Source organism: Caloenas nicobarica, chromosome Z, assembly GCF_036013445.1.
Source record: "Caloenas nicobarica isolate bCalNic1 chromosome Z, bCalNic1.hap1, whole genome shotgun sequence".
Taxonomy (NCBI): Eukaryota; Metazoa; Chordata; class Aves; order Columbiformes; family Columbidae; genus Caloenas; species Caloenas nicobarica.
In genome coordinates, this window is record NC_088284.1 from 12,833,552 (window position 1) to 12,849,509 (window position 15,958).

Here is a 15,958-nt window from a genome sequence, read left to right on the forward strand (position 1 = left end):
TTGCTTTTCCTTGGGTCAGTTTCAGCTGTAACTATTTTTACAAAGATTGGGAAAAGGGTCACTGCCCTCTTCCAATGTAATTGTTCATTTTTCCAATTCTTCCAACATAATATCTCAACATAACTGAATATGAAGAATCATTTCTTTCTTTTGTGTTTGTCACTGTGGAAGCCCTTCTTTGTCAGCAAAAACTAGACACGGCAGTGTGTCCTGTAGTAACACACAGGTTAGATGGTGAGTTTTCATTCCAGAGACCCAAATGGCTTCGTATCCATGCAAAGTTTGGAGGGAAAGGGTTAGATTCCTACCCTCAGTTTCTGACCATAGATCAGTACCAGCATCAGCCCCCACACTGCAGGAGATTGTTCACAATTGCAGCTCACTGTCTTTGGGCTATGAACTCGAAATGACAACAAAAGGGATGGCTGCAGCCCGTGAACCTGATTTCTGACCTGTATCTGTATGGAAAAACCATTGCAGTCTGTTCACAAAGGGCTGGTGTTTAGGACAGGAAGAGAAGGAACTGACAATGTTGAACAATCTGAGTTTTTTTCCAGGTTGCATGCATTCATTGCTTATGAAGAAGGATGCTCCCTTCCGCAAAACACCAACTGGTCTCCCCGGTCATGCTGACATTCCTGCCTCTGGTTTCCACCTGCCCACACATGTTTCCCCAGCAGGCCTTCTTACATAAGTCACAGTTTGTCTTGGTTTCAATGCAAACAAATAGAAAATGGTTGATCACTGAGTTAAAGAAGGCATTATATGTACTTTATGCTGTTCAGCTGGCAGAAATTCAGAGAAGGAACTTAGTGATACAGTGAGAATCTCATCCATCACATCAGGCAACGACTCCTGGTGCCAGCTTTTACATGAAGGTCCGCTGAATGGAAAGTGTTGGGTACAGGAACTGAAAGACTTGATTTTGCAAACAAGCTGGCAAATCAAAATGAGAACATACTTCCCTGTTCAATACTTAAAGAAATGGATCAAGTGTCATATTCTGTAGTTCTAGAACAATAGCAACTGGGAGCTGTTTAATGTTCAGCTTTCAGAGCCATTAACTCTACAGGGACTTGTGTCTTCACAGCTGGCCAAAAAGTGAAGTGCTTTTATGATCCCAAGTTGATAAGGAGCTCAGGCTGCAAAATTCAGAACAATCTCTGTCATAGCAGGAGGCCAAGCAGACAGGACAGGGCTAAGTCTTGTTCTCAGGACAGAATGCAAATGCATGCAGCTTCTGATTTCACAGGCCTTTCAGCCGTGACATCAGCTGAATTACTTCTGTCCGATTATCCAACCTTCTCACCAAACTCTGTGCCTTGACCTACCTCAAGGCCAGTAGCTCGATATGCTAATTCAAAGACATCAAAGACAAGTGACAGCTTTAAGGCAGGCATCGTGGCAAGCCAGCAGTGCTGGTGTTAGTCACCTCCAGAAGGCCAGCGCCTGAGAGAAAGCCAGCAGCCCACACCGACTGAGCAGGGACTCTCCCCCCACTCACCATAGCCCCTATCTCAGTTCTCCTGTGCCACATGAGGCAGAAACACTGTCACTGCAGCAGCTGTCAATAACCTATCCCATCTCTAAGTAACACCACCACTGCCCACTCCTTCCCACCAGGCCAGGTAGTTAGCCAGGCACTGTCTGGGTTACTATTAATTTCCAGTTCTTCTAGTTCTGTACACTTGTACATCTCTGTAGACCTCTAAAAAAATTTTGTCTTGGCATGCATATGGAGAGCCTACACTTCCAACAAGTAGCTGGTTGTCTCTGAAAATGCCATGAGGGTAGTATTTTGCAGATCAAGTGAATAATAATTCTTTGTACTCTTTTCCATGACCATTTTGTGCTCCACAGTCAGCACAGGTTCTTCACATCCTATCCCAGCCCTAAAGCTGAGCTTTCCAACAAGCATATTCCACCCTTGCATAAGAAAAACTGAGGTCAGAAGAGAAATGCAACCTGATGCCCATGAGCACAGCACAAAGGGGCATCTCATGCTCAGAGGAAACTAGCCATGCTGCACAGGAGATACAGGCTTCCACACAACCAACAAGCGCCAGAAAAAGAAGCAGAGAGCATAGACGAGAATAGGACATTTTAACAGCTGACTTATTGTCAGAGAGGCACTGCCTAACAGTAAGTGCTTGGCAGCTTCAGAGCAACGAGGTCTCCTCTTCTCCAGGAGTTTGCACAGCCACATCAGCACACACAGGCAAGTGGCTTCTTCTGCTCTGGAGAAGTGCAGGGCTGAAAGAGGCAAGAATGATATACATCCACTGCAAACAGGTGTGAGGAAAATCACACGCTGTCTGTGTATACACTATCTTGCTCAAGCTACTAATCATGCTTTCCATGAAAAATAGACCTTATACACATTTCTAACAAAGAAAAGGAAAAAATTATCTGGGCGCAACAAGCTTTCAAGATGGTTAAGTGGTAAGTTCCAGGGTCTATGGAATAAAAGGGAATGAAGTACAGGGAGAAATAGGTAATGAAACTGAAGCAAGACATGAGCAAGTAACAGCAAGACAGGGTGGCCAAACGCTGACTCCAGTGAGACTAATTTGTTAAACGAAGCAAACAATTTGTCTGAGTTTCACCTCAAGGGTGAAATTACTATTTTTTCAAATAGTAATAGAAATGCCACTTCTCTTCTGATGATTGTGATTTGAACAAAATTATCTGGAACGCACATATATTATGAATATAAGTGTGTGTGTATATATAAATGTATATATGAGTGCTTGGTATATCTTCAGAGTTTGAATTTGTTCAGATCAACTGGTTCTCTAAAAGGTCCGGAGGTACCAGTCTGTTGGAGGGGTTTGGTTTTCTGGTCTTTTTTTAAGAGAGAAATAAAGACAACTCACTTCCTGGAAAAATATTTCAGATGTGAAATTCAACAATTTTAGATGCACACATTGTCAGGCAATAAAATATTTATCCAGGACTAATTCCAGTATCCAATATTGGCTCACTACATAGATTGCTGAACTCTCTTTCATCTGTCATCCTAGTTTATGCCAGCAGCTCGAAAAACAAAACAAAAATCATATTTTTAATAACAAAGGAAACCCTGTTTAAATTAAAACCCCTTGTTAGTATTTAATGTTAAACTAAGCCAAAGAAGGAAGATGTTGTAAAAGCAAACAAATATGAAACGTGAAGGATTTCACCCTATTTACTCCAGGTGAAAGCTGCTTTGTGTGGTCTGACTGCTAGATTAACAAGAAGATTCAGCTCTGAACTAAGTTAAAACTCCTCTCTGATGAAAAGTGGATAAAGGATGGAATCTGAAAAAATGAAAAGCATCTTACTGCATTTGAAATGTATTTTCAGTTAGGCACATATCTAGTGCATATGAATGCTTTTGAAAAGTGAAACTTTAGCTAGTGCCAGAGATTATTTTAAATTAAAACAAATTTGTTTGCATTCCTGACATAAAATATTCATGTGCTTTGTAAGATGTGTCATGTAAAAATGTACGCATTACATAAAATGTGTTTTCTCTAATGTGTTTGTTGCTTTAACAAAGTGGCATAGAAAAGAACTCGCAACAGACAACTTCTCCCATCCATGAAAAGGGTCGTGCTATTCAGCAACATCACTCCCAACAGAAACACTGAACATTTCAAGAGATACTTACAGGATCAGAAATTCACAGTCTCAGATTTATTCATAGCAAAACAAGCATTTAGCCTGTGCAGCGAGTACGATAAAGTCAGAAAATATTACACTCTGCTCACAAATACCAAACAGAAATTGTCCTTAGAAAATAATAATAAAAAACAAAAATAAACAAAACAAACCTCAGCTCCTTTCAATTGGTTGAGCACTGTCTGCAGTATAAAAATGTTAAGAAAGGAAGGTAACCAGGGGATTACCAGTTAGCATTATATGTGCTAACAGTAACTTATAGAGGAAAAAACTTACAAAGTCACAAATTTAGAAAGCTTCAAACTGAGTTGTAATGAGAGCTAGTAATGCCTTTTTCAACAACCTCGAGGGCATTTCATGTTGCTGGGTAAGTCTACTGCTTAATTCCCTTTATTTGTTCTATCCCTGAAAAAGGGCATAGAATTACAAAACTGAGAGAGCATGACTTGGTTTATCATTAGCAGTGATGATTCTGTGCATCATTTTTACAGCCTAAAGCTCATTTGAATGAACACAACAGAAGAATTACAGGCTCTTGCTGGTCAAAGGTGAAATGTTTTCAGAAAGGAAATATTTTAGGGGGTAGAAATTCAGAGTAAAGTCAGCTGAACGTTTAAAAGAAAAAAAAAAAACAAAAACTGGATTTTAAAACGTGCTGACCTTTTACCCAAAAGCTTACCAGAGCCATTCTTCTTCAATCAAATCTAGTAATTCTTCGGCTTTAGCAACAGAAGCTTTTACAGAGAGCTGTGGAATAAACTAGTCTTTTACACTAGCATGCACTCCCTCTTCAGAATAAAAAAGGCATTTGGAATATGATCCAAACTTCACTTAATAAAATATCTCGCGAATTCACACTGACCTACAAGTACCATTATTACCTCTTCTCTTAGTTACATGAGGTTCGAAGCAGAAATTACTACTTAGCCCACCAAGGTAACTAGTAAATACATTGATAATAGCAGATTAAAAAAATAAATATGTTCTGAAAGTAGGGCACAGCTGCCTGTGAGATACTAGAGACAAAACAGAAATCAGGAAATACATCTATGCGTGCAGGTAATCTCATTTTATTGAGTGGTTTGAAGGGCTGCTTAAAATAACAACACTTCACAATCTGTATATGTAGTTTCAATTTTTAAAAATTAAATATATTTATTTTTTCAGAAAAGAAAACATGCATATTTATGTACATCATTTTGAGATAATGAGATAAAAGAAAGAATTACCATTTACAGCAGAAATTCATCTTTACAAATCTTTTAAGAAACAAGGCAGGCAGTAGCAATTCTGCAGAAGGCAAAGCATACAAATTCTCTACACTGAAGGTACAGTTCATTCACTGAGAGACATTAGCAACCACAGAAGAAGGTCGCTTCAGGATGGATTCAACTGAAAATGACAGTGGCTCAGTTGTTGAAAGTTTAGTTGTGGCCTGTTTGGCCCCAAAAAAGTCTTTCGCGCATTTGTCTATCGTAAACTTGTATTTTTGGTTCTCTTTAATGGCACACTGTCTGTATTTCTTAGAAGCATCTTCAAAAGTCTCTTTCACAAATGATGTTCTCAACTCTGCTCCTGATCTGTCAGGAAATGTTTGCTGGAACAGCGACTGAAATGGATTGTATTTGAGCGGTGAAGGCTTGGTACTGTCTTTGCTGATCTTGCTTAATACCTGTTCCTGGGGAGCCAGAGGATCCTTGTCAGAAATCTGAGAGAAAGTCCTTTTTGGAGGAGAGAAAGCCGACCTCTCACGAGCTTCCTGAGGAAGACACGGTATCTCATTACATGGCTGCTGAATGTCTTGCGTGTGGGTCAGAACGAGTGAATTTTCCAGTTTTGGAGACACGATGCTGTGCTCTGTGTTTGGACAGTCCTGACTCTGTGAGATCTTGGCATCCCAGCCTGCTCCAGGTTTGAGAGCTTGGACAGTAGTAGCATTTAACAGGCATTGCTGGTAAAAGAGAGCATCGCTAATGGGGCCACATTTTGGCCACACTAAGAACCTAGAAGACAGGGGATACTGCCTGTAGGTAGTAGCTACACTGACATTTGAAGAAATTAGTTCCATGTTGTTGGATCCTGAATACTGCATGGTTAGATCAAGGCAAGTTGGTAAAAAACTACAAAACTCCTTGTTTGGAGTATCAACTTGAGCAGTGTTGAAGGCTGTTTTATATGAGTTGTATTCACCTCCATGCACCATGCGGTTAGGGAGAAAAAGGGCAGCTGCTTGCGTAGCTTCCATCATCTCTCTCTCTTTATACTCTCTCTCTAGCATAATGTTCTCCAACTCTTTATCAGCAAAAGCCCGTCTCTTTCTCATTCTGTCACTTACAGGGGGTGGCAAGGGCGAATTCCCTCCCAGGTAAGGGTCGGTTGGAATAGGACGGTAACCTAAAACAACAAAGCAGCATTAGGCATGAAGCCGCATAAGAAAAACATTAAAGCTGTGTTTTTAAAAGGGCCCAGTCCCACCAGGCGCTGGGCACTTGCTACAAACCCTGGACACCATCAGCTCCTCTGTCACAGAGGCTCGGCTCCCTGCACTGCCAGGCACAGTCAGTACAATTTCTTCAACGAAGATAGGCAAAGTCTGCTCCTTTGACATGTGCAGTCTCCTTCAGAGCTAGCTGATTCGTAACTTTAAAAAAGCAGTTCCAAAACAACAGATCGAAGGGGAAAAAAGTGGAAAGAAAAAAAAAAAAAGGCAAAACCCTGCTGCGTGTTGTGACTGGTATTGCATCATGCAGCTTAAGGAGCTAACTATCCATTTTTAACAAATACGGAAATTATTGAAACGTTTTATTTCTTCTGAACTAAAAGAAAACTTCGATAAAACATAGAAATCCATTCTCCAGTGTATTCAACTACCAGGTGAAATAGATTCATTTAATATAACCATTAGGGTCCAATCCTGTTTGTTCTTCTCAGACAAATAATTCCATTGAATTAATGGAACTACTTAGATGAGTAAGGAGAACAGGGTTTTACCTGTTTTCACTCCCATTCCTCTCACACGGGTTTCCCCATTGCCAAGGAAGGTACCTATACCTACAGCTGATGCCTTTTCTATTCTCTAAAGATGAATCACTATGTACACATTGCTACAGATGGTAGAAAATTCCAAGGAGAACTAGGAGAAAAAAAAAAGAAAGTTAAGATAAATTAGAAGAAAGAATACAGAAAAGATTTTTTTTTAAGAGTGAACAGTAGATGAAAATTAGAGGTTTCTAACAGAACGAAATTTTAATTGCACTTGTACAGGAAAACAAAAGAATTTAAAAAAAAGAAGAAGAAGAAGAATCTAGATTTGGGAACTAGAATGCTTTACAGGGCTACAGGTTGGAAAGTAATTAAAGCAGACATAGAAATAAATTTGGGCATGATCCAAAGAGGGAGTAGGGAACAAAAAAATACACTCTCTCACTAAAATATCCATGTTTTAAATGTCATTCTTCCACAGTTAATATTTTCGACAGGAAAAAGAAAAAAAAAATCAGCAGCTTTTAATGCGTATCTTACTACTGATAATGCAGCAAACGGTGCTGCTGCATTAGGCATTCAGGTCAAAAGAAAAAAAAATAACCGATTTACTCATTTGCTGATAAAAACACCCGCGAATAAATTACCCTGCACTGCAAAACGCTGCTGGCTAGTCATGTAAAAAGAATGTCAGCTTGTAACAGTAACTCTCGAATTTCAAATTACCGTCGCTAGCATTTCAGGCACTATTTTGAGCGGGGTGGGGAACTGAAATTCTGCCACATCTATTCCAGCCACAAAGGGCAGGCGCGGTGGGCCGGTGCTCCGAGGGAGCTTTAACGCTGAATTACACGCGTGTCCGTGAGCAGCGGCAGGTCGGCCGGGAGCTCTGGGTTTTCCCGGGGCAGAGGGGGTTTGTCTGCTGGCAGCCGGTGCTGAGAGGCTGGGAGTAGCCGATGGAGAGGCGGAGATGCGCTTACCTTCGAGGATGCTCTTAGCCAGGAGACTCGGGGTCCGGACGTGCCTCTGGTAGACGGCTTTGCGTTCCAGGCTCGCCTGCTTCCCCGCCAGCCCCTTCTTGTCCTAGGAGAGCGATCGGGGGACGCCGTCAGCCTGGGAGCCGCCCGCCTTGTCCCGTCCCGACCCGACCCGTCCCCTCTCACCTCGGTGGCCTGCTGCCGTCGGAGCGCCACCTGGGCGGCCATGACGCGCTGTCGCTCCACTACCAGCAGGCAGTTAGCGCACTGGCAGTCGCGCCAGCGACAGAAGCGCTTGTGCCCCTTCAGACACGACACCACGCCGTGGTTGCGGCACCGGGCGCACTTAGGAGTGCGGCTCAGCTTCCGCGGCTCGCCCTGCTGCGGGGCCGCTGCCGTCTCCTCGCCTTCCTCCTCCTCCTCTTCCTCCTCCGGGCCAGCGCTGCTGCGCGGCGCGCCGGGCACCTCGGCCGCCTCCCCCTCCACGCTCTCCACGTCGATCTCCCAGTCGGCGGCAGCGCGTTCTTCAGCCATGGCTCCTGGGAGGCACAGCTGCAAGAGAGGGGTCAGGCCGCCCGCCCCCGCGGCGGGATGGCAGCCCGGGTATACCCGGCTCCTGAGGTGCCCGTCGCCGATACGCCCCCGTCGGGAAGTTACGGCAAAGCCCGCTTGGGATGTCACTTCCCTCCATACCGCCTGCTCGGGTCTCTGCCCCACGACCCACGCGGGGCTCAGCTTAGCCTCGACGGCTGCATACCCGCCCCCCGCCCCGGCTTCCCGGGTAACTGTGCTCGCCCGGCGCAGGCAGGAGCGCGTCCCCAGTGGCGGAGGATGCGAATGGAGAATCAGCACACCCAAGGCGATGCCGAGCGCGTCAGGGCTGCGGGGCTCTTGGCTCTCCACAGTGACCGTTTATTTCAGGATCTTGACAACCCGCTTGATCGCTGCGTTGAGGCTTAGCGAACAGGTAGGGAACATCTGGGCTTCACACACCGCCGCTGTCCGCTCCAGCGACCGGACACTATATGGGCTCCTCCCTGTAGCTCTCTGCACCGCGGAAGCAGTGTCTTCGGGCCCCCACCTCCTCCCACTCGACCTCCCCATCTTTCCTCCCGCTATTTGCGCTTACCCAAGTTCAGCGCCCGAGGCCGACAGGCGGTGCAGGCAGCACGCAGCACTCAGCCCTCACCTTCCCGCAGGTCGCAGAGCCGCCGCTGCCCGAGCCCAGCCGGAGGCGGGGAACACCTGATCCCCGCACCCGGGCGCGCACGAGTCCCCGACGGCCGGGACGCCGCGCCGTCAGAGGGTCGCAGGGCGGCGGGGCCGAGCCGGGCCGGGCAGAACCGACCCGTGCGTGGCTGTGCGCACGCTGCCCCGGCACTCGACTCGCCCACGCCACGCCGCGCCCGCCCCGCGGCACAGTGCCCGCCGCGCCGGCCCCGCCGCGTTATCAGCGCCCGCCGCCGCCGCCCGCGCCGCCCATTGGGTCCGCGCCGCGCGGGCGCCGCTCTGATTGGCCAGCGCTGCCGCCGCCGCTCCCCACCCCGTGCGAGTGCCAGTCGCTCGCTCGTGGGTGCGGGCGGGAGGGGGGGGCGCGGGGGGCGCGTCCCGCCACCCTCCGGCACAGCCGCGCCGAGCGGGAAACGTGCACGGCCGGTGGGCTCATGATCTTTAATTTTTAGCGCAAATAAGAGGGGGGACAGGAAAGAAAAGGAAAAAAGACGATAACGCGCGTGATGGTGACTACTAAGAAACGTGCTCCGTGGGCGAGCGGCGTCCCCCTAACCGGGGAGCGCGCCGGGGCAGCGAGTTTAAAAGCCTGAAACAGCTACTACGTTTTTTCGTTTGCGGTCTTTCGCGTTGCTCGCCCCGCGAGTGGAGGGAACTGGTGACAACGGCTTTTTTTCAAGTCTGAAAATACAACGGAATCGGTGTTGTTTTCCTGCCCTGTGGGGAAATTAGGCGAGGGAATATATTCGTTTCTTTTTTAGCATTTCTCCCTCTCAGTGACGTTTTCCACCGAGCCCTGAACTGTTAAGTAACTTTCTCCCCTACACTTCCAGACGGAGACTACCCTTCTAAAACTGGGGAATGCCGCCGGTCTCTCAAAACAGGGAGCGATCGGCATTGTAGCGGCCGTGCCAGAGGGATGTTAGAATTCCGTACCTCCGTTGGTGAAAATGGGAATTCCCACGGGGACAGAAACGGACAAAATACACGTCGGCCGCATTCGGCACTGGCCAGGAAAAGAACTAGACAATTTAAACAGGGTATCCCGAGGAAAATTTTAAAAAAAAAAAAAAAAAGGCATGCCGTAGAGCACCAATTCCCCAGCAATGTGCTGATCGAAAACTAATGATAAGCAGAAGATAGGGCCGAAGCCATTCTCCGAAAAGGGAAAATATTTTGCTCTTTCCCTGAGCGGCGCGTCTGTATAATAAATACTGATTATGTTCATGTGTATAATAAACACGGGCATCCACTCAAGGTGAGCGCACGGACCGGCTCTCGCAGCCCTTCGGGACAGAGGCCAACGGGCGGGCGGCGCAGGCGGCGCCAGGAGGCGGCGGGACGGGCCTGGGCTCCGCTGCCGCCCGGGCAGGGCACCGGCCCTTCCCCTCGCCCCGAGGGCTGCGGACACCTGCGGGAGGGAGCGGGAGCGGAAGAGGGAAAGGGAGAGGGACAGAGGTTTTGTCCGAAGCAGCGTTTGTCCTCCTCGGACCGCACCGCCTCCGGTGAGCCGTGGAAGCAGGGAGAAGGACGCGCATCCCTCGACGGCAGGTATTCTTCATCCCAAAAGAGAGCCTGGCTACTGTTTGACTTACGAGCATGACTAAAAGGCAAATACCCAAGGAATTCCACTTTCCACCTCGGGGTCCCTCTTAAAAGACACAGGCATGACAAAGGACCTGCTAGGTTAGGAAACAGAAGTCCCTTTTGCTTGTAAACCGACACCAAATTACAAAGTACGATTCTGCGGGCCGCTGGAGTAAATTACAAAACAGTTCGCCTCCTGTTTACTTTATCCACAGGGAACTGTGAAACTCGGCCATTATTTTAAAGCGTGTTTGTATAACTTTCTTCTTCTCCTTGTTTGCACTGGGCTCCGTGGCGCGTTTGCCCTCTCCCCTCGAGCCTCCCGCCCCCTTTCTCGCCGGGAAAGAGACGTGCCTCTGCCGTCCGCCGGGGGGACGCACCCGCGGGAGGAGAGGGCGGAGAGCGGTGTCCGGCACTGCTGCTCCCACTCCTGTGCCGCGGGACCTCTGCTCCCGCTCAGCTTCGGCCCGCGGTGCCAGCGGCGCCCGCTGTGAGCCGACACCGGCAGATGCCGCGCCATGCCGTGCGGGCAGCGGCACTGATTTCTACGCGACGGAAAGCAGCGCAGCCCGTGATGTGCAGCTGTGTATCCACCTGCCCCGCTACAACGCTCCCCGCTGGAGCGCCAGGCCGTCCCCCCAGCCCCGATCCCTGCGAGTCCGTGTGCCCGGAGTGGTGGCCCAAAGCCGGGACTGCTGGGATGCTCCCGGGACCCTTCAGATCCTCCTCTGCACACTCTTTCCCGTGCCTCCCCTCGCCCCGCGCATTGCCACGGGGGTCCCCCTGGGAGCTGCGCTGCCTGAGGCGGGGTGGAGATGTGCCCGACCCCGGTGGGGGCCGGGGATGGATCCTCCGGCTGTGCAGGCTGCGGCGGGTGCTGCGCCGCTCGTAGAAGGGTCCTCGACCGCGAAAAGCGGAGAGAAAGAGCAGCTCTGGGGCACTGTAAAGGCTGTAAACACGTCTCCCGTGAGAGCTGGTGGCAGCGGGGCCCCCAGAGCTGGGCCCTGCTTTGCATTGCTCTCCCGTGCGGCGGGGCTGGCGGGCGTGCAGGTGCAGGTGCCGCCGTCCCCCCGCTCCTCGCCTCCCCAGCCCTCCCTCCTCTCGGGAAATTTATTAGCGAGGTTAGGGCAGGCTAAACAAACGGCAATCCCGGGTGCAATTTCCCCGAGAGGAATGCTTTGATCTTGCCCTCTCCCCGCGCCGTCGGGAGCAGATTACATTGCCAGACGCGGGAGATCCTCGCCGCTTGTTCGGCCAGAGATGTTACCAGTTAATCTGAAACAAATTGCCTCTGCCTCCGCCCCTCCCGCCGGCACCCCTCGTTTCCCGCCCGGGGGTCCCGGTGCCCGGCCAGGGCCTCCCCGGGGTGCCTGCGCGATGCGCGTCCCGGAGCGACAGTGTCAGGGCCCCGTCACGGCGCTGGAGCCCGGGATCCGGGCCCAGCAAGACAGGCTTCTCCTCCGCGGGACATATAGCTACCATCTAGTTGCTTCAGCAAAGGCATTGAGATTGATCTCAATGAGGAAGCAGGGGTAGAAGAAAGAAAAAGAAAAAAAAGAAAAAAAGGAAAGAAAAGAAAAGAAAAGAAAAGAAAAGAAAAGAAAAGAAAAGAAAAGAAAAGAAAAGAAAAGAAAAGAAAAGAAAAGAAAAGAAAAGAAAAGAAAAGAAAAGAAAAGAAAAGAAAAGAAAAGCAGAAAAGAAAAGCAGAAAAGGAAAGAAAAGAGGAAAGAAGGAAAGAAAGGAGGAAAGGAACTAAGGAAGGAAGGAAGGAAGGGAGGAAGGGACAAGGAAGGAAGGAAGGGAGAAAGGGAGAGAGAGAGAAAGAGAGAGACAGAAAGAGAGAGAGAAAGAGAGAGAGAAAGAGAGAGAGAAAGAGAGAGAGAAAGAGAGAAAGAGAGAAAGAAAGAAAGAGAGAAAGAAAGAGAGAAAGAAAGAGAGAAAGAAAGAGAGAAAGAGAGAAAGAGAGAAAGAAAGAGAGAAAGAGAGAGAGAAAGAGAGAGAGAAAGAGAGAGAGAAAGAGAGAGAGGAAGAGAGGAAGAGAGGAAGAGAGGAAGAGAGAAAGAGAGAGAGAAAGAAAGAAAGAAAGAGAGAAAGAGAGAAAGAGAGAAAGAGAGAAAGAGAGAAAGAAAGAGAGAAAGAAAGAGAGAAAGAGAGAAAGAGAGAAAGAAAGAGAGAAAGAGAGAAAGAGAGAAAGAGAGAAAGAGAGAAAGAGAGAAAGAGAGAAAGAGAGAAAGAGAGAAAGAAAGAAAGAAAGAAAGAAAGAAAGAAAGAAAGAAAGAAAGAAAGAAAGAAAGAAAGAAAGAAAGAAAGAAAGAAAGAAAGAAAGAAAGAAAGAAAGAAAGAAAGAAAGAAAGAAAGAAAGAGAAATTGCCTTTTCTGGTATTACCCAGACAGTAAAACCTGCAATTTCTTTTGCAGTTTTCCTCTGTAAAAATGTGACGTTTTTTTCTGCATCAGACTCCCTCTGTCTCTTGTAAACAGCACTTACACTAAGGTAAATCTAGATGACATATTCACCCAGTGACACGGACCTTTCTAAACTGTTTGTACCTTAAAATGTTTTAAACAATCAAGTTTCATTTTTTTATGTTTGTGTTAATTTTTTAATACATTGCTACCTAATATATTAATATTTTGTAAGCAGGTTTATGTACAGGGTCACAGGAGGAATTTTCTGTTGTTCCTGCTTGTCAATCAAATAAATGTGATAAATACATGTAATAAAGATGTAAGAAATGTCGAGGTAATGTGTTTGGTATAGCATGGTATGGAAGAAAATTTTATTGACTGTGAGAGCGATTCCAGTGCCTTTGTAGGAATGTTTGCTTTGGCAAGGAGGGCAAGGGTTAGCCTTTATAGGGAAACCTGCATATAGTACCAGGATAATCTTCAGTCGCATGAAACTGGACTGATATCAAAAGCGATAAGAGCTCACAGAGCAGAATTGCCACTTTGGACACAGTGTGAGCCTGATGGGAAGTCCAGAGCCATCGATGGAAAGTTTCCCATGGACACAGACAGCTTTGGATCGGGCACAGAGTGCAGCCGAGTTTCCTGTCTACAACTTTCCTCACCCTGGCAGCTGCCTGGAAGAAGGGATGAGCTCCCAGAAAGGAGGAAGGGTTGAGCCTTGAAGGAAGGGTAGGTTTGCCCTCTGAAGCTGGAGGCTCTGTCTGCTGGTTGGGTCTGTGTCAGGGATGCACATTCTGGCCCATGCCTCTGCAAACAGGACCACGCAGGCGTGGGGATCACTAGAGGAAGCAAGGAAGAGACACAGCTCAGTGGAGCTAGAACTCCCTCTTCTGCAGCCCCCAGCTTCATGGCCAGGGGACTTTGATGCAGACACAGAAAGACTCCAAGCCAAAACCAGTCCACACCAGTCCATATCCAATCTTGTGCTGGAACTTTGAATTTAAACAAGAAAAACACCATGAGGATGGCTTGTGTGTCATTTGCAGCAGCTTTGCTGTGGCTCGTAAACAAGGCTGACCTTTGGTTTGCCAGCATTTAATAGGCCAGTAGACATTTGGCAGGTCTCTTGCTAAAATGCACTAGAAAGTTGGATCGACTCTCAGCGTGAATATCAAGAATCCAATATACAAGCAGTGAGCATAGCAAATTGTCAAGTCAGCAACTAATGTACTTCACTATAGTCTTCCCAAATGTCTTAAGTAGTTTGGCAAATCTCTTGTTGCAATAAATTCTGGTGAAGTTTGGGGTTTTATTTTTTTCAACATATGGCCTTAAAAAGTAACTTAGCCAAGAATATTTTTAGAGTCACTACAGAGTTTGCTGGAGATGTTGTCTCAAAACTTGTTTGCACTCTGGCAGTTTTATTCAAATGTCAACCAGATGCAGAAAATGTAGTGTTTGGGGTTTTATTTTACAGTCCTGGAAAGTAAAGGTCAAGTCTCTGCAATGTAAATTGTCTTTTTGATTGTCATATTTTAGCAGAAGAGCAAGAAGTCTTAGTACTAAGCCGTTTTGTGGTGGTTTGATCAGTTTGATTTTTTTTCTTTCCCCTCAGGGTGCACTATAGTCATATGCAAAATGTTTTAAATGCCAATAAGGCACCTGCTAAATCAAATAAGTTAAGTAGGCTACACTGTACTTAGCAGTAAAAATTCAGTCATAACCGTAACTAGCCAGACTGTGTTCTCATTTACTAGGTAGCATTTCAGTCTCTCAGTAGCCTTGCTGAAATTAACAGGATGACCTGAAGTATTAGTCAGCACAAAAAATAGCATCAGAATCTGGCAATATATCAGCTAAAATAAGCCAGACAGTCTCACGCCAAATTTATACATGCAGCTGCCTAGATGTCCTGGTTTCGGCTGGGGTAGAGTTAATATTCTTCCTAGTAGCTGGTATAGTGCTGTGGTTTGGATTTAGTGTGAGAATAATGTTGATAACATGTCTTAGTTGTGGCTAAGCAGTCAAGGGCTTTTCAGCTGGTCACACCGGCCTGCCAGCGAGAAGATGGGCAGTGCACAAAAGGCTGGGAGGAGACACGGCCGGGACAGCTGACCCAACTGACCAAAGGGATATTCCATAGCATATGGTGTCGTGCTCAGTATGTAAAGCTGGGGGAAGAAGAAGAGATTGGGGTACATTTGGAGTGATGGGGTTTCTCTTCCCAAGTAACTGTTACATGTGATAGAGCCCTGCCGTCCTGGAGATGGCTGAACACCTGCCTGCCCGTGGGAAGCAGTGAATGAATTCCTTGTTTTGCTTTGCTTGTGTGTGCAGCTTTTGCTTTACCTATTAAACTGCCTTTATCTCAACCCACAAGTTTTCTCACTTTTACTCTTCTGATTCTCTCCCCCATCCCACCTGAGGGGAGTAAGTGAGTGGCTGCGTGGGGCCTAGTTGCCAGCTGGTGTCAAACCACAACACTAGGCCACACTAAAGGCTGCTTGTTATACCCCTACTAGCAAGAAATTTTGAAGAACCACTTAGAGAGCGTGATATTGCACTATACACTAGTATCAGACTCCAGCTCACCAGAGGCCCACTATGAAGTATGCGATGTCTAAGGCACTCATGGCACGTCTGAATCAATGCGAGACAGTTTGGCTTTCTGAAAGCTGTTCAGAAAACACGGTGTAGTATATCCGTGAATGTGACATTTCCACTGAAGCTCTCTGGAGGATTTTGCTTTCTACCTTGCTGAGAACTTACCTTGAAAAACAGATGAGGACATCTGCCTGGGTGGGCTTTTGACATGTGCAGGTACTGTGAACTCTAACTCACTTGGTTCTTGGACGTTAGTTGAGGAAACAGGAAAGCAAAAGATAAACTCCCGACATGGCAGGTGCGACACTGATGCATCTCAAACTACTCCCATACTTAAAATAAAGTATTTATGGGTGCAGGGCTCCCTTCCAGAAAATTTTACGTGGTATTTGAGGTGGAAGAGGTTTCTGCAGCTATACAAATAAAATTTGACCCTATTTTTGTATGGTTTTGCATTTTCAGCTAGTTCTTCTGCACAAACTCTATTTTGCTTTGTTGAGGCT

The 15,958-nt window shown here is 47.1% G+C and overlaps 1 protein-coding gene across 3 annotated transcripts; it reads right to left on the minus strand.

Annotated features, from left to right (window-relative positions):
- Positions 1-4,847: 4,847 nt before the first annotated feature.
- Positions 4,848-8,968, minus strand: DMRT2 (doublesex and mab-3 related transcription factor 2). Of its 3 annotated transcripts, XM_065656679.1 has the most exons (4): positions 8,752-8,968; positions 7,809-8,174; positions 7,626-7,728; positions 4,848-6,057 (listed from the first exon to the last, which is right to left on the minus strand). In XM_065656679.1, exons 2-4 carry the CDS (start codon positions 8,154-8,156, stop codon positions 5,003-5,005), a joined length of 1,506 nt encoding a protein of 501 aa, XP_065512751.1. In that variant the 5' UTR covers positions 8,157-8,174; positions 8,752-8,968; the 3' UTR covers positions 4,848-5,002. The 3 variants fall into 3 exon arrangements, with proteins under 3 accessions (XP_065512751.1, XP_065512752.1, XP_065512753.1); XM_065656680.1 differs by lacking the exons at positions 7,626-7,728; positions 7,809-8,174; positions 8,752-8,968 and adding an exon at positions 6,655-6,759; XM_065656681.1 differs by lacking the exons at positions 7,626-7,728; positions 7,809-8,174; positions 8,752-8,968 and adding an exon at positions 6,164-6,727.
- Between the last annotated feature and the right edge of the window lie 6,990 nt (positions 8,969-15,958).